The sequence below is a fragment of the Cyprinodon variegatus genome, unplaced genomic scaffold (genome assembly GCF_000732505.1).
Source record: "Cyprinodon variegatus isolate N-32 unplaced genomic scaffold, C_variegatus-1.0 Scaffold85, whole genome shotgun sequence".
In the NCBI taxonomy this organism is placed as follows: domain Eukaryota; kingdom Metazoa; phylum Chordata; class Actinopteri; order Cyprinodontiformes; family Cyprinodontidae; genus Cyprinodon; species Cyprinodon variegatus.
Genome location: NW_015150538.1, coordinates 259471 through 279445, shown reverse-complemented (window position 1 = coordinate 279445; position 19975 = coordinate 259471). Strand labels below are relative to the sequence as shown.

General features: G+C 36.6%; 3 protein-coding genes across 4 annotated transcripts in view; 1 reads left to right on the top strand and 2 right to left on the bottom strand.

Moving 5' to 3' along the window:
• Nucleotides 1-506: 506 nt before the first annotated feature.
• On the bottom strand, nucleotides 507-9720 carry LOC107083817 (survival motor neuron protein 1-like). The gene is made up of 8 exons (XM_015373304.1): nucleotides 9599-9720; nucleotides 9147-9218; nucleotides 8897-9016; nucleotides 7048-7239; nucleotides 6019-6198; nucleotides 5499-5576; nucleotides 2778-2885; nucleotides 507-698 (listed from the first exon to the last, which is right to left on the bottom strand). Exons 1-8 carry the CDS (start codon nucleotides 9644-9646, stop codon nucleotides 642-644), a joined length of 855 nt encoding a protein of 284 aa, XP_015228790.1. The 5' UTR covers nucleotides 9647-9720; the 3' UTR covers nucleotides 507-641.
• Nucleotides 9721-9749: 29 nt separating this feature from the next.
• On the top strand, nucleotides 9750-15124 carry hspb11 (heat shock protein family B (small) member 11). Its single transcript, XM_015373305.1, has 5 exons — nucleotides 9750-9921; nucleotides 10038-10144; nucleotides 11892-11960; nucleotides 12042-12085; nucleotides 12187-15124. The coding sequence occupies exons 1-5, from the start codon at nucleotides 9842-9844 to the stop codon at nucleotides 12277-12279; spliced, it is 393 nt and encodes a 130-aa protein (XP_015228791.1). The 5' UTR covers nucleotides 9750-9841; the 3' UTR covers nucleotides 12280-15124.
• A 3183-nt stretch (nucleotides 15125-18307) lies between these two features.
• LOC107083837 (leucine zipper putative tumor suppressor 1-like) overlaps nucleotides 18308-19975 on the bottom strand; it is a 20874-nt gene continuing 19206 nt past the window's right edge. The window contains exons 8-9 of one of the 2 annotated variants that reach the window (XM_015373335.1): nucleotides 19645-19839; nucleotides 18308-19411 (exon numbers count right to left, since the gene is read on the bottom strand). In XM_015373335.1, coding sequence (XP_015228821.1) covers nucleotides 18890-19411; nucleotides 19645-19839 — 717 coding nt within the window. In that variant the 3' untranslated portion in view covers nucleotides 18308-18889. The remainder of the gene's footprint in view (nucleotides 19412-19644; nucleotides 19840-19975) is intronic. The other variant, XM_015373334.1, reaches the window with a different exon arrangement.

Genomic DNA, 19975 nt, shown 5'->3' with positions numbered 1-19975 from the left:
CTGTCTGTCTAGGTCTCGTCTGTGTGTGTATCACTGTGACTGTTGGCATTTCAGGCAATGTTATTTGTATCACAGCAGAATGTGCGGCTGTGAGAGTGTCAGATTAAAACGTTACATCGAAAATGCAAGTTCAAATTACTTGTAATTTATTAGCCAATAATTATTGCCCTCCAAGCGGTCCTTTGAGATGAAAAGATTCCCCCAGACTAGTCTTTTGATAAAAATATTGTGCAGCTCTGTGTAAAAAAATCTAATAAAAAAGGTACAGGATTTGTTAGACTTAAACACCTAAAAGAAAAATGTATGATATTTACAATTTCCAGATATTTAAATTGAATGTTGTTCACCTGCAGAATATTTCTTAATCTCATATAAGCTTAACTTTTTTTTTAGGATTAAATATATATAATAAGTCCTAAAATAACAGGTCATTTTCAAAGGAGTTTAAAAATGTTGTCAATACTGTAAACCATCAAATCTTTTAGAAACAAAGAACAAAACTGGTTTATTCTGACAGCCTTTATTTGATATATTTACAAAGAATACAAAACTTCATCCTCAGACTTCATGAGGAAACGATATAAATCAAAATTGATGTTTCATGGTCAATGGAGGCCCATATCCAGTCACAGAACATTTGTTCATTTGTGGTGCAGTTTTGTCCACTTGTTTGCTTCTTTCCGTCCTTGTTTCAAGCCCTGTTTAAATGAAAGAAAAACAAATGTGTTCAAGGTTTTAAGACACATCTAATGACTGAAGGGATATTTTTTAGTTCCTTGGCGAAGTTATGAGCAGTCAAATAACCTCAATGTTTTGAAATAAGTAAATGTACATTTTGATTAAATAAACCCAATGATTACAATTTAAATTAATATATTTTTACTCAAATAGGAATTTGAAACTGTCAAAGTAACATGTCCCTGCTCTAAAAATATTCAAATTCAATTAGTTTAAACCCTTGCTTGGACCTTAGGACCCCAAAAGTATGCTGTTCTCATCTTTTGGTGACGTCAAATCAACTAATAACATGAATGCATACCTGAACCAGAGATGCCAAAAACATGCAAATCAGGTCTAAATCCATTGAACTGATTGATTTTAGGAGACGACATGGGGGACAGAAACTTGAATTGCCGTCTGGATTTTATAAATTATTTGGAACTGATCAGCTCCAAACTCTTGGCTTGTATATTAGTTTTTATCTATAAAGAACAATGTTATGAAATAACCTTAGTTGATAAGGTTTGGACTGCAAAGATAATCTTGTGGGAAGTGGAAGGAAGTCTAAAGCAGACTTCTGTCATTTCAAAACGCTTCCAAAAGGTCAAACTCTTTATTTCCTTAACCTTTAACATTTCACTAGGTAATTACCCACCGCAAGTATCAAGGTATTCCAAAGGTTTGAAATGTTAAGGTTTGAAAAGTAGCTAAAGTTGTCCTTCTTACCTACTCCTATTAATTTTATATCTTTACAGGCACGACAAAGAGCCAGAGTGACATGAATTTTAAGCACCCGTAATTAGGAAAGAAGTGCTCATCGTTATCCAGATGTTGCAGCAAACTGCCTATAAACTGACAGATAGGAGGACCACACTCTTAAATTTACAAATATTAAAAAATCCAGCACACAGAAAAAAACCATAACATTAACAGTGTTGAACTTAAAGGTGTTCCATCAGTATTACTTGTATGCAAGAGGAGAACAATGAGATACACATTAACTGGAACCTTAAACACACATTGGACACATTATGCTGGTGTGCACCATGACAGAATAGACTAACAGACTTCAACTGTAGATGGCTTTATCACCCATAGAGCTAAGCAGGACTCAGCCCCCTGTGATTCTGACCCATAAGTGGCTGAATATAAGGGATGGTATCAACTTGTACACTTGTCTGACTCTATAAAGTCAAGACCTATAAAAAGAGATGGTTTCCAGTGAAGTACCTACAAGCTACCAGTGAGCTTATCAATCATCAATTCTTAATTGCTAATTTGCTAAACAATTCTTTTAACTGTTAAAATTATTTTAACAGTTTGATCTGAGGACAGTTTTCCATCCTTGCAACAATACTAGCAGCAGTAGTGGAGTTTGGAGATGCAATCCACTATCCATCCATCTATCTTTGCGCTCCTCTAATTTATCCAGAAGCTCTGCAATCGCACTTTTTCTCTGCCTCTCAACTTGGTGGTCGGCTGCATATTTAGCCTTCCCTGGAAATACCTTTCCAAATTTTTCTTTTTCTTTATTTTATTTTATTGACAATCTCTCATTACAAAGGAAAAATGCAGGCAATCCTTCAGCATTGATAATGAAAGCAAATGATTCGGTCCATTCTTTGAATCCTCTTTTCTCATTAGCCATCTTCCTTTTTTCCCTTTGGGATCCATGGACCTGCATCTTCGTTTGCCTGGCACCGCACCACGCTGGTTGCAAGTTATGACCACAGATCTCTATGGCTATGATGCAAATTATTGTTTACACTTACTGATTATACAAATTTTTACAGCATTGGAAAACATAATAAATTTTTGTTTGACCTCCTGCACACCATATCAAAAAAAAAAAAGAAAAAAAGAAAAAAAAAGAAAATCGATTTTCATAAATTTTTGAAAAAGCTCCAGGGAGCCGCATGGTAGACGCTAAAGAGCCGCGGTTTACCGACCCCAAAACTAGACCTTTCACATACACAAATGAGGCAACATAACTATGTTATTAAATATTTAGAAAAACTGAATTCTAGTGACTGACGAGTTCACTCTTAAACACATACCAGGTAGTATCCAGTGTGATATCCGCTCATGTACCAGGATATGAGCACACTACCCAAGGCTTCGTCATCCACCATGTCAGGACTCATTGGTGGAGGTGGAGGAATCATCTGAAGAACAAAAAGGATTCAGACAGCAGACACTGCAGCAGAATATATAAGATCGCTAATTGTTTATATTTATAGGAGTTTCCAGGATATGATGCTTAGGCACAATTTAATTTGGGAGATTGTTTCACTGTCTGCATCTTTCCTTCATTTGCATCTTGGCTCTTTAGTTACTTCTCCCATAATAATAATCCTGATCTACATATGAGGAAAAAATTGTATCCCTTGATTCGGAAAGAAAAACACACAATGGTCACATAAATAACTTGAATTTGGCAAAATAAATAATCACTTAAGATTTAATAAAAATGATTCAATAAAAGTCAGACACTAAACTCATAAAACAGGCCTGGACAAAACTGACTGTACCCTTAACTTAATATTTTGTTGCACAACCATTAGATGCAATCACTACAATCAAACGATTCCTGTAACTTTCAGTGAGACATCTGCTCCTCTCAGCAGGTGTTTTGGCGCACTCCTCATCAGCAAACTGCTCCAGTTGTCTCAGGTTTGAAGGTTGCCTTTTCCAGACTGCATGACTGAGCTCGTTTCAAAGATGCTCAGCAGAATTTAGGTCAGGGCTCATAGAAGGCCACTTCAGGATAATCCAATGTTTCCTCTTTGACATTCTTGGGTGTTTATATCCAACTTTTTAAGGTCATTATCCTTTACAAGACCCATGACCTGTGGCTGAGACCAATCTCTCCAACACTGGGAAGCACATTTCTCTCTAGATTGCCTTACTTGTATTTTAATTTCTTTGCCACCTACAGAGATATAGGAAACCCTGTGCCAGATGAAGCTAAACATCCCCAGAGCATAACAGAGCCTCCTCCATGTTTCATAGTGTGGACAGTGTTCTTTTCTTAATATGGTTGAATTTTCCATCTGTCAAAAACGAGCTGATGCACCTTGGTAAAAACTTCAATTTTTGCAAATTTCAGTCTGGACTTTTTATGATTCTTCTTCAAAAATGGTGTCCTCTTTGTTTGTCTCAGATTAAATCCAGTTTGGCTCAGAAAATGATGGATGGTGCGATCTGATGTTCCTTGAGCTTAAAGTTCAACTTTAATCTCTTAAGATGTTTTTCTGGGCTCCTCTTTGCCATTCATATTTCAGGTCCAGAAATAAATAATATGTTTAACTGTATTCACAAATCATCAAGCTGCTTGAATTAGTCGTATTGTCTGTACGTTTAACATGCTTGTCTATATTTTTTCCATTCTAATCTTTTGCTTCCTCTAATCGATGTTGAGTGTGGTACACACCATGTCACCAAACAGCACAGTAAATACATGTAGAGTGACTAATTACAAGACTGTAGACACCTGTGATGCTAATTAGTGGACACAACTTGATTTAACAAGTCCCTTTGGACACATTTTATTTTTTTTCTAGGGGTACCATTGTTTTATTCTTAGGGATAGTTTATTTTTCCATGAGTTTATTTTTTAAACACTTCTGGTGAAGATGGTTGAAAAGTAAAGTCTGACTTTCATTAGACTCAAGTCATTTCTGTGACTACTGTGAGTTTTTTCTTTCGTTAAAAAAGGGGTACCAAAAATATTGTTCACATATTTAATTTAACCCCTATTCTTCTGTATATTTGCAGCATATACATTTATTGCTCTGAACTTCCATATCAATGCGTTTTTGCACCATGTTTTCTCTCCCAAACTGTTTACATCGGATCCCTGCTGTACTTTATAGAATGGAAATGTTTCCGAAAGCTGTACAAAACAATTTCATTTTACATACACTTAGTGTATACAAAATAACAATAAAAGCCGCCTAAGTCTAAGTCTAGTCTAAGATTAATTCTTGAAGCAGCACCAAGTTATTTTCAAGTGGAGCTCCCCCTACAGTACCTACTGAAAATAGCACTGATGTAAAAACTGACTACCCTCCCTGCACCAAACATCAAACCTTTTCACTGCAAGTTGCTATTTTTGTACGTCAGTGAAGCATTAAGCCTCAAGTAAACAACTTTTCAAATTGCTCTCATAAGATGAATCACCATCTCCATGTTTTATAGGGGCGTGCTAAAAATCAATCACTTAGTTAGCACATACGGTAACACAAGTTCATTAGAAAACTACCAGATTGGTGTAATTTTTGCATTTTGTTATTGTTTTTTGAGGCCTTGTCACATAATAAACATGTTCCCCAAATTCAATATTGCACAAGTCCCTGCAGATTCAAGTTTTGTCCTTCTACCCTCATCAGACAAAGGTTTTCTTTGTCTTTTTTATTGGGTCCATTGCTTCATAAATGTCCAAGACCCAAAATTGTTTTCTGATTGTCTGCGAGTAGTGCAGCCACGGGCATGTGGCTATTGATGCCAATGGCCATATAATGGGCTGGCATAAAGCTGTTCGTCTTACCACAAGACTGAGAACAGAGCCGCGAGACTCCCAACACATTGGTGACAAAAAGTTTTAAGTATGGTTTTTCCAGCTAGAGACAGTAGGGGGAGAAAACAGACCTCTCAATCGTCTCAAAAGCAGAAACCATTGCAGGGACTTAGAAGAGGATTAATTAAGACAAAAATGCTACTTGGTGCTGCTTTATACATTGTTTATCTAGTGCATTGTTATTAAGCTTAAACCTTACAGGGGGACCAAAAGGCATCATAGGAGGCCAGGAGGGAGGTACAGGTCCATGACCAGCAGGTCCATGTCTGTTTTCCCTCTAGAAAAAAAATACATAGACATGCAGTTGTGATATTTAAAAGGAGTACAGCCATTTAAAAATGCTTCAACATGTATTTAAATAAACATAATCTAAACTAAAATAAGGGCAGACAGGTAGTTCAGTCCTTGTAATCTTAATATACCACATGCAGCTGAAAAAAGTTTGTGATACTAAACATCCAATCAAGGGCTAAGTAAATTTACTGCAATCCAATGCAATACAATAAATGTCAACAGTGTGCTTTATTTATGATCCCTTTTCATTTCCCCTATTGTAAATGATTTAGAGTTTAGCTTTTGTTTTACTTACTCAGCAAAGAGCAAGCTTTCTCTCTGATTTAAAAGTAAATAAACCGATAAAATGAAACAATCTAGAATAAGATAGATTTTGTTGACAGTAAAATAAAGACAACGGTTCTTTAATGAGTGTTAGTCCTTACTTGTCCAAAACCGTGCATAGGAGGAGGTCCTGGGGGAAACCCAGGGAAACCTGGAGGCCACATGGAGGGTGGGTGTTTGTGAGGTTTGGACCTCTGGGCTCTACCGGGTGGATGCTGTTTGTGTTGGTTAGGTGTGGTGGACCTATCACTCTCTTCTGTGGAGGATTCTTCCACTTTTTCCTATAATTAAACAATGGATGTTATGACTCTTTTTCTAAATAAATAAAATAAAAAGGAGCTGAATAAAAGTTCATCAAGGTACATATCAAAACTAAAACAGTTTCCTGCAGGGCATGAATTGAAAGCTGTGCTTCATACCCTTAATCCTTTGTTATAATAAACCACAGTGTAGCCATTTTTTTCATGTTTGGCCAACAGTAAGCTGCCAGTTATTCTATTAATCTCATGATGTCAAATAAAAAAAGACTGATGATGTATTTGTAAAAATAGCTGTGCACATTTTTAAAAGCTGGAAGATATGAGTCAATGAAAATCATCTCAGGAAATATTGTTGGTGTTATTGGGTCAAAATAAACTCAACAATAGCACTGGTCCAAATGATAAATGTACTGTCAAAATAGGAGGCGGGAAAAAAAGGGAGAAAAATCAATTTATCACATCATTAAATTTCAACGTCCGACAACTATGGGACTCGGGGCCTTGAGCCGATCTGCTCCTCGTCTCTGGGAGGCCCTCCCTCCTGACACCAGAAACACTACAAGTCTCTCTCTTTTCAAAACCTGTTTATAAACAAGTCGGCGCAGACGAGCCTTTTGACTTTGATTGAACTAAATGCATCTATAATCTCAGTTTTTTTCTTTAAGTTTTCTGACCTTGGGTGCCATAAAAGGAACCTTTATGTATTACAATTATTATTACCAACAAATTTCACAAAATTAAATGTTTTTTCATACACTATGAGGGAGTATAGATAAAAAGAAAATCAAAGATGTTATAAAACATAATTATCAATTAAATGAACTGATTCAGAATAATAAATCTACACATACAACATTTACAGCAGTTTACCTGAGGATTTGCCGCCTCGTCAGCTTCTGAAATCTCTGACAGCAGGTCGTCCAGATTCTGCTCCTCCTCATTGCCATAACCAGTAAAAACAACTATACAGGTTCCTCTCTGGTGGTTTATGGATGAGATGGTGGCTGCATAGAGCTGGCCGTCCTCTGACCAATAAGCACTGCAAGAGTCCCCAACCTGCCACTGCAAACAGAGCAATTAAAAACAAAGCATGGCAGTAGTTGTAAATAAAAACTTATCACAACTTTGACAAAAGGCTAAACTTAATTTTCCGACAGTGTATTTTACATTTGCAGTGTAGAACTGTAGTAACTTTTTGCCTTATATCAATTTTAAAATCATGTCTTTACTAGGAACGGAATTACTGTAACATAGGTTTTTATGTTTCAGTAGGTTCTATCAACTTATTTTTATGCCTTGTGTACAATAGACTAAAGCCTACAAACATATAAATACACCGGACGCATTCATAAGCGCAGCAGAGCAGCATACCCGCGTATGTTTGAAAACTGAAATTTATTAAAGCTGCTGAAGAAAACGCTCCACATCAACAGGTTCAGCAACGGGGCTTGGAGCAAAGATGAGCTATGGTGACATGGGTACGTAAATTAAATAGTGCTATGTGTGAAAGATATAAACTTAAAAGTAATATATGATTACCTAAAAATTTGCATCTTGACCAATCTCATGAGAAATCAAATACATAATTTGTTAGCATGACACAACTACCAACATCTGGTGGTTGGGTGTTAATAACTGTAGGCATTGGGTATTATCTTGCAGAAAAAGCACCAAGTAAAAGATGCACAATGGCCTGAAGTGAACTTAGTAACCGGATGTTGTGTTTCCTTTTCTTCCTAGCTCAAACTGGAGTGTATACGCGTCTGAAATTAGAATATCATCCTAAATTAGGAACAATGCCACATATCAATGCACGTATTACCCCTTCATTGTAAATCCTATAACTTTTTAAAATGGAAAACTGCGAGCCGTGTAACCTACATGTAGCACGTACATTTTCCTTTCTGCTGCCCTTACACGCCTGGGTTATATCCCCTATATACAGAAAAATGTACCTATTTTTTTTAGTGACTAACTTTCTATCAACAAATGTTATTTAAATTTCGAGTCGCTCAGTTAAACCATCAAATCTGTCATATTACGATTTAACCATGATATAGTAACAGAGGCAATATGTTGCGGTTTTTACAACTGTATAGCTCTGTAAAACTTCTGTACACCAACACACCTTCTACACTGGGAATACTGTATGAAATACATTTTATTCATTTATAAAAGCAATGTCACTGCTAGTGTGACTTTCAAGTTTTTTTAAAACAGTATTTTGTGCTTTGGTGGGTTTTTTAAAGATAAAAATACTAAAATACTTTGTAACAACCTAAGATATACCACTCTAAAATAAATACAATATATGTTCAAAAATAATTAGATGTCAATAAATATATGGGGATATTTGGCAATTGTGTTTTCTTCCCCACACCCCATGAACCCATGTATGAAATAAACACATAATATTAATATCATTAGCTTTCATGTTCAACATCAGTGGGCTGAATATCCTCCTTAGGTCAACTTATAACCCTATCAAGGTTTCTGATTACTTGCAGAGCTGTTGATTGCCTGGACCTTGTTTTTGACACTAAGTTGACCTCTCAGGACTAGCTTTACTTGCTGCAGGTATTTGGGTGTTGTTGCTTTCCTTGTGGCTTCCTTTTGGTTGCCATTTGCCCATGTTATTCCAAAGTACTCCCTTCTGGGAGTGCACTAACACACACATATATATGGAACCACTTCATTTAGCCATCTACCCAGTCTTTACCTCTTTATCAGGCGGTGCATTAGTACGTTTTCTGCCCTGGTTCTTTTTGTTGTTCTTGCGTTTCTTTCCTGGTTGGTTTTTCTTAGAAACCTGTGGCTCATCATCACCTTTAAGAGCAGTCTGGACCACAGTAAGAGGAGAAGACACAAGCAATGTAACAACGGTCTGTTTACATATTTTGTTTTTTTTTAATTTTTTATTATTATATTATGTTAGCATTGAAGTTCAACCAAATATGCAGTTATTTTACCTTAAAAGATGCCACTGCTTTATCATAAGCTTTTATAAGTGCAGTGTCATCCCAGATGTCTGAATCATCACTCTGAAAAAGAACAATACAATTCAAACTCAAGCATAAATGAAGCTAAAGACATTTTATCCTCTTCGGGATTTCTAGATTATTACGTTATTTCATCTTCTGGTGTCAATTCTCACACCTGAAAATAGTGCATTAGTAATCTCTACTGCCTAACTAAACTTTATAAGCGTAATTATATGCAGAAATACATTAAAATTAACTTCAGACTTATCAGAATTGAGTTTTTCTGGTTTACAATTCAGTGCACTCAGTTTTTCTTTCCTCTTTGTTAAGCTAAACTAAACGTTAGTTTTATATCTCGTCGTCTAAAGTTCCAAATTTACAGCCTCGTGGAAATAATTAATTCGTGCTATAATGTTAAGTTTTAAAATGTTTAAGCTGACCTGCCCAGTTCCTCGGCTAAATAACACATCATTGCACCCATTCGCCATGTCCAGACGCTGGTTTGAAGATGTTAGCTCATGCTAATTTAGCAACGTGCGTCGGAAACTGTTACGTCCAGAATGACGCAGATTGCGTGTATAAAGCGCGACGGGGTGGTTGGCGTGGCAACGGTGAAAGCTTGAGCTGTGTCTTAAATCAAAAAGGAAAACACTAGTGGAACTGTGATTGTTTAGATCATCGCCATGATTGATTCTCCAGGTGCACAAATTGTTTTAGCTTCATCCAGCGACGAGAATCACCCTCCAGGAAACATCACTGACGGGTGAGAGCTATAAATATGTCTTATCAGTGCTTTTAATGTGCACATTTAAGCAGCTAATATATATTTCTTAAGTCGGTGTGTTCTTTACTGTGGCTGCGTTTCGTCTTTTCGTCCAGAAACATTAAAACCTTCTGGATGACCACCGGGATGTTCCCTCAGGAGTTCATCTTTCGTTTTGCTGAAACAACAAACATCTCTGCAGTGACAGTGGATAGCTACAACGGTATGGTCAATGGCGAAACGACACAACAATAGGCCCCTGAGCAACATTATCTGGGTGGGCCCCATATGAAGTACGTCTGCTCTGGATTACCCATAATTCCAAGGCGTAGTGTAAAAAAATAAAATACTCAAATACATCGTTCTTTTAAGATCGTTATTGCGGTTTGTGACATGTTACATGAGTGTATTTGTTACCAACCGTCTAATGAACTATATACAGTTAACATAGTAATTGAAAATACCACTGTCTGCTTTCCTACTGGTGTCCTGTTTAAAAAGGTCACCTTCATGTTGAAATCTGGTATCTGTTGGGGTATAGATGAGGTTCAGGCATCAATTTAAGGATTTTGTTTTGGAGGAACAAACACCACTACATCTGCAAAGAGCAGTCCAAATCTAATTGAGTAGGGGGCCCATTGGGTATGGTTATATATAGGCTTATCACCTTATCCAAAAACATGTTTTACCCTCTTTTAACATTTAGTGTGGCCTGTTTTCAACTGAAAGCATGTATTTAAAGTGAATTTTAAAAGTATTCTAACCCCTTGGACTTGCTCCACAGTTTTTTTGCAGTGAGGCACACAAATTGTGACAGAGGCACCTGCCAAGATGGTGACTCTCCAAACATTATTTTATATTTCGGGGATTTTTTTTTTTTTAATGATAGACCTGTACAAAGTGATGCATAACTGCGAAGTAGCTACCAACGATATATGGTTTCTGTACAAATATGGTTTGTTATCAGCCCCTTTACTATAATTATTTGCAAGTAGTTACCTTCAGAGGCCGCATAATTGCTCTTTGCAATGTAATCTCATTATAAATTGGGTTTTTTTGTGGAGGCCTCAGAGGTTTTTTGGAGAATATTAGTGAAAAAAAAACAGGAATTGCCGTTTGTACACTTAGTGATCAAGGAAAATAGCCGACACATTTAGGGATTATATAGTTGGGAGCTTAAAACATGTTTAATTTTGTGGGAGCTGGTTACTGGTACTGGTTGAACATTGTGCTCAGGGACCATAAGGGTCACAGAAAAGGTAAACAGAGAGGGTAAAATAAAAAGAAAATGCGAGTTCTAAAGGATTTTAAAATCTTAGGTGAGAAGGAAAATGGAATAAGGAATTCATTTTTTTTTTATGTGAAATTAGAAAAGGTATTTATGATCAGATTGACAAATAGTGTTTTTAAAATCTCCAATTAGAAATAGGATTTGAAAATATATTATTAAGTACAAATTACACAATTTCATAGATTAATAAATCCGATTTACATTTCATTATTAATAATTCAAGTCAAAATGTATGATTATAAAAAGTTTTGAAATTTGATTTCTAATTTTATGGTTTAAACATCAAATTTAACAGTACTGTTTTTCCTTTTCATTGACTCTTTAGTTCTTCCATACCACGGCCAGGTTGGAATATCTGTAATGAGTGCAGCTTTTAGGTGCCCTCATTAAAGATACTGGACTTTTTATACCCATTAATGAGTTTTTTTCCCCCAACACAATATTGTGTATTTATTATTGTATGTCTGCAGTGTATAGAATTAATGAAAAAAAAAAAAAAAAAAAAAAAAAAATATATATATATATATATATATATATATATATATATATATATATATCTTGTATGCATTGTTTACTAGCTCAGTTGAGTTGACAAAATACAAATGCATAATATATCAATTTAACTCACATCATTCTCCATCTTTATTTAATCATTTTTCTTTAATTTGTTCTGTCACAGTCAAGCATCTAAAGATAGAAAAGAATACGTCACCAAGTGCTGCTCAGTTTGAGCCTGTCGTAGAGAAAGGTAAGGTAATATTAATCCTACTTACTGTCTTTTTATATTCAAGTAATTAAATACAAAGTTAGTTTCTTATTTTCTTTGCAGAGTTGGAGCGCACAGAGGGACATCTTCAGTCCAATATTATTTCAGTAAGTAGTTCAGAGAATAGTCTTTTCAAAAGCCTCTAATTGTGTTAAATTATGAATCCCGGAGCTTATTCATCTGTGCGTTTTTTTTCTTCTTCTTTTAGCTAAATGGAAGCAGTGCAACCCACCTTCGCTTTATCATCACTGAAGGATATGACCACTTTATAGCAGTTCACAGAGTCAGTGTAAAAAATTAAAAATCTGTTATTTTTATAACCCTTTAAGTTAACATGTATATAATAAATGTATATGTGTAACACCATTGTGCATACATTTAAATGTGAATAGTAATCACCCTAATCTTATTGCATCTTTCGACAAATAATTTAATGTGATGAAATTAGTTTAGTTTGGTCTCTATTTCAAAACTTTTTTACATTTTCTTGTTATGTAACATTATGGACTCACTTGTAAAGCATTCTGTCCTGCAATCCAGTGTCCCTGATAATTTCACAAGCTGATAGTTGGCAAAGCTTTAGAATAAAAGGTTTGGATTGTGTTGAATGGCAGACTTCCTTACAAAAGAATGTCTTTCTCTCTGAGTGAGAGATAGAGCTAATTAACTTATTTTCAGCAGCAGGGCTTTGAATTTGCTTTAGCATTGTCCCCCCCACCACCAACCTGCCTGCCCACCAGCCAGGAGCGATATCCTCCAACGTAAGGTTTATCCTCCCTATGGACCGCAGGAATCATTGGATATGCTGCTGGTGGTGGGCTTGGGAAACCAAATGACTTCATAGAAGCTGAAGCTTTATTTATCCCAACTAATGTACCTAAGTCTTGCTCCTACATCCCTCTCACACACACACACACAAACACACATTATTGCACAGAAACACCTCTCTCTCCTCAGTATCAAACCCCATTGCCGTTTCAACACGTCAGGAGCCAAAGGCTTCGGCGGCATGCGAGGCCCCTTTGGGACTCTTCCTCCAATTACTTGCTGACTGCAGAGGAGCTTGGGAAATTTGCAAACCCTGTGTTTGCTAAAGCCCGGTCTGCATACAAGCCTCTGTGTAAACTAATAAAATATGAAATACGTGCCTGAATAACTAGCCCCCTGATATTTTGGAGCAACTAATTGCTCAGGGATACGGCAGGGTTATAGCACATTTGAGTATCTGAGTGTGCAGTGAGTAATGAGGGCAAGGTAGAAACTGATACAGTGTTATTGACTCATTCATTATTTAAGTACAGAGTATTTACTATAATCCTAAAAGTGACTGTTTGGTGTGAAATAGATCAAACTTGTCCTTGGTCCATTATTTGTTTGATGTTTAAGATTATGAATGTTTTATGTTTGCTGTCAGTGAAATGAAAAAAGAAACAAACAAAAAAATAAACCCAACAGAGATCTTTAATTTAAATGCGAAGCAGGTCTGCAGCAGCACCACTCTGTAACTAATGAATTCAGACCTTTTTTGTGCTTAACTGTCAGCCGATCAGGAGAATCACAGCAGGATATGAGAGCATCATTATCATGTCACAGCAGGGCAGGCAGGGCCAAGTTACCACCGAGTGTCCTCTGACGGCTGCCTGTCCCAATCATCCAGGGACATCTGCTAGGCAGAATTTCCGTGAAAAGTGATGCTGATCGTGACCTTATGAAGAAAAAAAAAACACCTCAGCTGAACTGATTCTAATTTGGGTTTTGAAACATGAAACAAAGAAAAGTGCAAAAACTCAAGCAAGGATCAGCGTGTAGCAAATGGGTCCGTGGAAATTCTGTTGGCTACTTTGAGGGAAAATATCCCCATCCTCACGACTCCTATTTTCTTTCATGCCAAACCAATTTGTGTTATCTCTTCAGTGTATACCCCCCCACCCAACCTCATTCAGTCGTTCGCCCCCCCCTCCCTTCTTGTCACAAGCACCAACAATGGGCCTTAATTTGATTTCGGCGTTGATTTGGTCCCATCAGCTCATTTATGACAGAAGCAGAGACGCAGCGAGTTGTTGTGTGAGGAAGGAAGCGCTGCCAAAACGCATTTACTACATAATTAGACAGCGAGGGAAACAATATTCTTACTTAAGTTCCAAGAGCAATAGAGAATGTAATGAGGGACAAAGAGTCTTGTCGGAGAGAGGTTTGAGTAAGATGACTTTTAGCATTTGCTTGAAAGTAGCATTTTTTTTTTAAACCATAAAAAAATGTCCTATGTAGAAATGGTCTAGGTCTAGAGGCACTATTTGGTAACTCTCAACCTTTGGGACACGGACGACTCCTTGAGATGCGGTTGCAGACAGCATGTTTGGAGAATTTAGACCACCAAACCCCAAAAACACCAAACCATCAGCAAAGGTTAGAGGTGGGTGCATCAATGCACCATACTGGCAGACATTATATAACAACAAAAGAAAAAAAAAGGATGGAAAAATTTAAAGCAACATTCTTGATAAAACGATGAAAGGAGGGATTTCTCTGGCTGACAGTGATCCCAAACACACAGCCAAGGAAAGTGTTGATTTCCGTGAAAGAAAATAAAGCCGCTAGGATGTCTCAGTCATGCTGACTGGAATCCAAATGAAAGAGATCAGGGAGCATAGAGAAGATCTCCAGAAACAAAGAGTTGCAGAGAGTTTGTCTGGTACAAAAGGTCAAATCAAGCTTAAGCAATGGATGTTGCTAATGTCTACAAACAAATGTTTTTTTTTTGTTAATCTCCATTTATTTCTAAAATTAGACTTTACATATTTTATGTTTTTTACTGTGACATTTACCTTCATTATATATAATTTCCTTAATAAACATAAAATAAATTATATATATATGCACATCACATTGATTTGCCCTTATTTTCTTCATCAGTACCACTTGGTCCTTTTTTCTTTGTTAAATTATTTTTTAGTCTTTCTTTTTTGCTCACCTAATGTGGTTCTGTTTTTCAATGCTTGTCTTCACATTTCTGCTTTTATGTTTCTGGAACTACTGCCTGTGCAGCTCCTTTGTTTTCATTAAAATGAAATGTATTTTTTTGCTTTTAGCTGTCTTACCCTGGAGTTGGGGATTGCTTTAGGGTTTGCCTCCACATATGCCTTGACAGAAGCTTATAATAAAGTGATGTGAAGGTCTTATCAGTCACTCGAGTTTCTCAGCCCGTGGTCACAGTACCTCAGTTTCAATAGATTTGTCTGACTCTTAATCTCCCAGGACTTGCAGAGGTAATGTAAGACTCTGGTGGGTAGCAAGGCAATCTAAACTATCCTTTTTTTTTTTTTTTTTTTAACAGATTACTATTCATCTCTCAGTGTTCTCCCTGAGTGTTAAGTGAATGGAGAGGGAACATTTTGTTCATTCTTGATATAAACCTTGATAGCTTAGTGAAAGATTGTTTTCCTTTAAAACTATAATCCACATAAGCATGTGCATAAAAAAAGGCAGTAAATTGGTTATAAATATTTTGGTTCTTTGCATTTAATTGATTTGTACTGCAGACTTGCAGTGCATGAAAAAACTATTCAGACTCCTTTAAACATTTTCCAGTGTTTTCATGTTAAAACAATAGATCTTGTATTAGTTTAAACGGATTCTATTAGACCAAAAAAGAATAGTGCATAACTATTATTTTTCATGTGGACAGATTCTCCGTAACTTTCTGTCGATCACTGTGAATCCTCCAGTTACCATGTGCATGGCAATTTTGACTATTGTGCTGATAAATGCTCCAATCAATACCTTCAAATTACTCACAGATTACAAACAATGGGTTCTATTTCCTGACGATGTCACCTTTGAAGTAATAGGTGGGATCAAATTTAGGAATTAGAAAAGCACTCAGAGAGCACAGACTTCTGCCAAGTAGCTAATTTCCCCTGACATATTGTGACTTCCATCTTAAAGGTATAGTGGAGGATGTTCTTTTTCCAGGTGGATCATCAAAATAAGTTGTCCTCCTAATTTTCAGTCATTCTGGTGATATGTTTATGTAAGGCCATTATACGTGCTCGTCCACATTTTCACTTACCGTTGATGAGTCTGACATAGTGGAAAAATTACAAATCTTCTTTTGAAATGTAAGGTTGTAAGAGCAATGCAAATAGCAACTTTTAAACAGAGCATGCACGAGATGAAATGGGCTTGTGCACGCTCATGCAGGTGTTTAAAAGAGGTTCCCTCTTGGGAGTGGGTACAGGGTTGTGCATCTGCATTTATTTTAAAAGTGTTGATGGCGGGTCTTTTAAAAAATTCGTGAAAATCCTCCACTATACCTTTAAGTTAATGACTGTACTCACAGAGTGTTTAAAAAAAATAAAATAAACCTGGTTCCAGATGGTGATTGGGATCATCACCAAAATTAAATAGATTGCTCCTTGGACTGTGGTGCACCTTTGGTAAAAATTTTTTATTAAAATCCATTCATAACTTTTCAAGTTATCCTGTAACAGACAGAAAAACCCAAAGATTTGTAATTGGAAAATGTTGAAATACTATGCACCATTACCATTCCTTAATTATATATTAATTTGTGTTTATTTATTACGTAAAGTCCTTATAAAATGCAAGGAAAAACTTTGGAAAACTTCAAAGGGGTTTGAATATCTCAGCATTCCTCTTTCTTTAAGCTCATTTTAAGTGATATTGTAGCATTCCCCAAATGACTGAGAATAAATCCCACCAGGAAGGTGATTTCCCCATGGGCCTCGTCAAAGGCACGTCACTAAGAAACTGCCATCTAAGCATCTTTACTAGATCCATGAAAGAGCTAAATTTACTCCTCCTGGTGAGGAGGATTATATACTCTACCTTAAAACAAAGGATGAGCCCCACATCACAGCACATCATCAGTCCAGCTTCTTCTTGTTTAAAAAAAACAACGCCGCTAAGATAACAGCATGTAGACCAAAAATCACTGTGGATTTTGTACTAATTTGTTCCAATCTCAATTAGCAAGAAAATCAACATAGAAATCTCTGGATTTTGACGTAAACCTCTCATTTGGGAGTACAACTTTTCACCTGGCTTATCACAGTTTCCTAAAAATGACACCAGTCCCATAGAGGTCTGCTTGATGAGACAGAACGCCCATCACCTGGAGGTCAGCAGCAAAGGGTGATTTTTTATGGACAGCCTGTCTAACATCTCAACATTCTCTCTTACAAGTCCTACTGTTAGAAAATTGTTCTAATAATGCTAACAAAATCACAGAAATCTGGTCAAGTTACTGTCAGAGGAAAAAAAGTTTTATAGTCTTTCTAAATGGTGTAAGTAGATGTTTGGGAGGTGCAGGTGGCGCAGTGGTTAGCGCATACGACCCATGTACGGAGGTCTTAGTCCTCGACGCAGCCGACCCGGGTTTGAATCCGACCAGTGGTCATTTGCAGAGGCATAGCCAGAAAATGCTAATGGGGTGGCTAACCAATGTACGTCGAGGGGAGGCTGAAAGGCACCAGAACCTCAGGGTCAATCTACACTGTTCCAACAGGAACAACCACAACATCCATATTTTCTAAATAAAGACGAACAATACTTTCCAGCAGCCTTTGCTAACAAATGGATGGATATATTTAAACATGTATGCTGTGTAAATAAAAGGTATAGTGGACAAAATTCTTTCAGGTTTAAGTTCTGGGGTGAACATATTTTTCATTGTCATTACTTTATCAATAATCATTATGCCAATAAATGATATTTAAATCTACTAACATCCACATTAAATTTATTTTTAAGTTATTATTAAAGTAGTTATTTATCTATGATTTCACTGAAGACTTGCAGAGGCACATCATTTTATCTTTACCCCAAAATAATTCAAAATTTAGTTCTGAAAATAGCATGAATTCTGTAACTATCATCTTTAATGTTTGTATTTTGATGTGCATAATTAACCACAGTGTTTCTGTTGTCAAGTAGTTGTTAATATATGAAAAATTTAAATGTTTAATAAGTTTGAACATTCCCCTTCAGAGTGTTACTGCTGCCACCATCTGTATTTCAAGGAAACAAATGGTAGGGTGGCCACAGGGGTGGCCAATGATTGGCTAAGGGTGGCCATGGCCACCCCTGGCCCCCCTTTTTAGCTCCGCCCTTGGTCCTTTGCCGCATGTCTCTCCCCCTCTCTCATACCCACTTTCCTGTCAGCCGACTAACAAAAAAACAAGGAACTAGTGCTGTAAATATTCAAATAAATAAATAAGATATTTGGAGAAATTGTCTATATTCACATGCAATAAAACTTTCATAAATATCAACATTTCCATTGACTAAAGACTGAAAATGCTGGAATAAAGGTTACATTTGAGGAGATCTAAAGAGTGAGAATAATACACTAAGACTGTATAAAAGCTTTGCATTTTTAGGAAAACATTTGAAACAAGATTTTGCTGTTTGAAATTTGAATTGTTCAAACTCTTTGCTTTAATAAGAGTAAGAGTAAACACTGTGGAAGCATACAGTGGCATGACAACAGTGGTTAGAGTTCCCCAGTGTTCATAACACTATATGTTGTTGTCTTGTTGTCATGCTGGAAAGACAAATGTAAAAGAGATTATAAGGAAACCCTGGTTCTATACGACATCAACCTTACAAAAAACATTTTTCTAATTTCAGACAAAATCAAAACTTGTTCCTGTTATAGACAATAATAAAAAATAAACCTATTATACCATAGAAAATCTATCTTTTACTCTTAAACAAGTAAAAACAATATCAACATCAATAACTATTTTAATAGTATTGATTATTCTATTATATCACAGTTTTAAATAAATAAACTAAGCTTAAAAAAAGAATCAGTGCTTTAAGTGAGTAATTGACAAAACATAGAACTGCAATGGCGTTTTTAAAATAGAAACAAGTGACGGCTCTGATCAAATCTCTGTGGCAATGACGTCCTCATAAGTTTGTAACCCTGCGCTGTATCTGAGGTCGAGGCTTGGCTGTGTTCGGCTCTCGAGCTCAGCTGTCAGCTCCTTCAGGATCCTCTCCAGGTCTTGGTTCCTCTTGTGCATTTGTAGGTAATTGATCTGGAGCTGCTTCTGGTATCTGATCACCCTGTCCTTCTCCTTGTTCCATGTTTGCCTTTCCTGCTCAAAGCTGCTGACCAGCCTCTCCTGAGCATTCTTCTCCTCCCTGAGCTCCTCCTTCAGTCTGTCCACTTCCCTTTGGAGCGATACAGTGAAAATGTGCTTTTGGCTCTCTGTCTCTTGGACCTGGTCAGGGATGTCCAACTCCTGATCTGGTCTCTCAATTTCTAAACCTTTCTGCAGCTTCTGCTCTCCAGCTGTGAGAAGATCCTGTTTGACTTGCTGAATGTCTTGCTCCAGTTTGCCGACATTGACTCTAAGAAAATCAGCCTCAATCTTTTTGCGCTGAAGTTCATTGTGGCACACCTGAGCAAAAGGGAGGGGAAAAAAATAACCAGATTTATTTTTATTTTTTTATCTTTAAGTTGTTTCATGAGTGAATGCACTGAAATGTTTAGCTGTGAAAAATGTGTTTGTGTTTGTAAGATTCTTTGTCAGGCATCAGGAATAGAACAGTGGACATCTTTCCTTGAAGTTATAAAAAAATGGAGGCAGTCTCTTCTGGACATTTGTGTTTACAAGGAAACAACAATACCAACCTCAGCCTCTCTGGTGCATGAGTACAGTTTCTCTTCGTAGTCCTTGTTCTGTTGCTCAAGCCTCTCCACTCTGGCTGAATTTTCCTTTAGTGATGCTCTGAGACTGACTATCTCATTCAGCTTGTGGCTCACGTCTGCTTGGCAGTCCCGCAGTTGCTGCTTCAGTAAAGATATTTCTCCTGTTTTCTGACACACCTAAATTAAATCAGAAATAATAATGATCAAAACAATTTTAAGTGTAATTTGAACATTGAGATAAAGATAATGCAGAATATTTAAACATTCTCGTTAAACTAAAACATATATATATATATATATATATATATATATA

Excerpts from the sequence above, each read along its gene's own strand:
- hspb11 (XM_015373305.1), top strand. The coding sequence starts at position 9,842 with ATGATTGATTCTCCAGGTGCACAAATTGTTTTAGCTTCATCCAGCGAC. Across the intron at positions 9,922-10,037 it reads CCAGGAAACATCACTGACGG|AAACATTAAAACCTTCTGGA; the intron begins GTGAGAGCTATA and ends CTTTTCGTCCAG. Across the intron at positions 11,961-12,041 it reads TGAGCCTGTCGTAGAGAAAG|AGTTGGAGCGCACAGAGGGA; the intron begins GTAAGGTAATAT and ends TTTTCTTTGCAG.
- LOC107083817 (XM_015373304.1), bottom strand. The coding sequence starts at position 9,646 with ATGGCGAATGGGTGCAATGATGTGTTATTTAGCCGAGGAACTGGGCAG. Across the intron at positions 9,017-9,146 it reads AAGCAGTGGCATCTTTTAAG|ACTGCTCTTAAAGGTGATGA; the intron begins GTAAAATAACTG and ends ACTGTGGTCCAG. Across the intron at positions 5,577-6,018 it reads CTATGCACGGTTTTGGACAA|AGGGAAAACAGACATGGACC; the intron begins GTAAGGACTAAC and ends TTTTTTTTCTAG.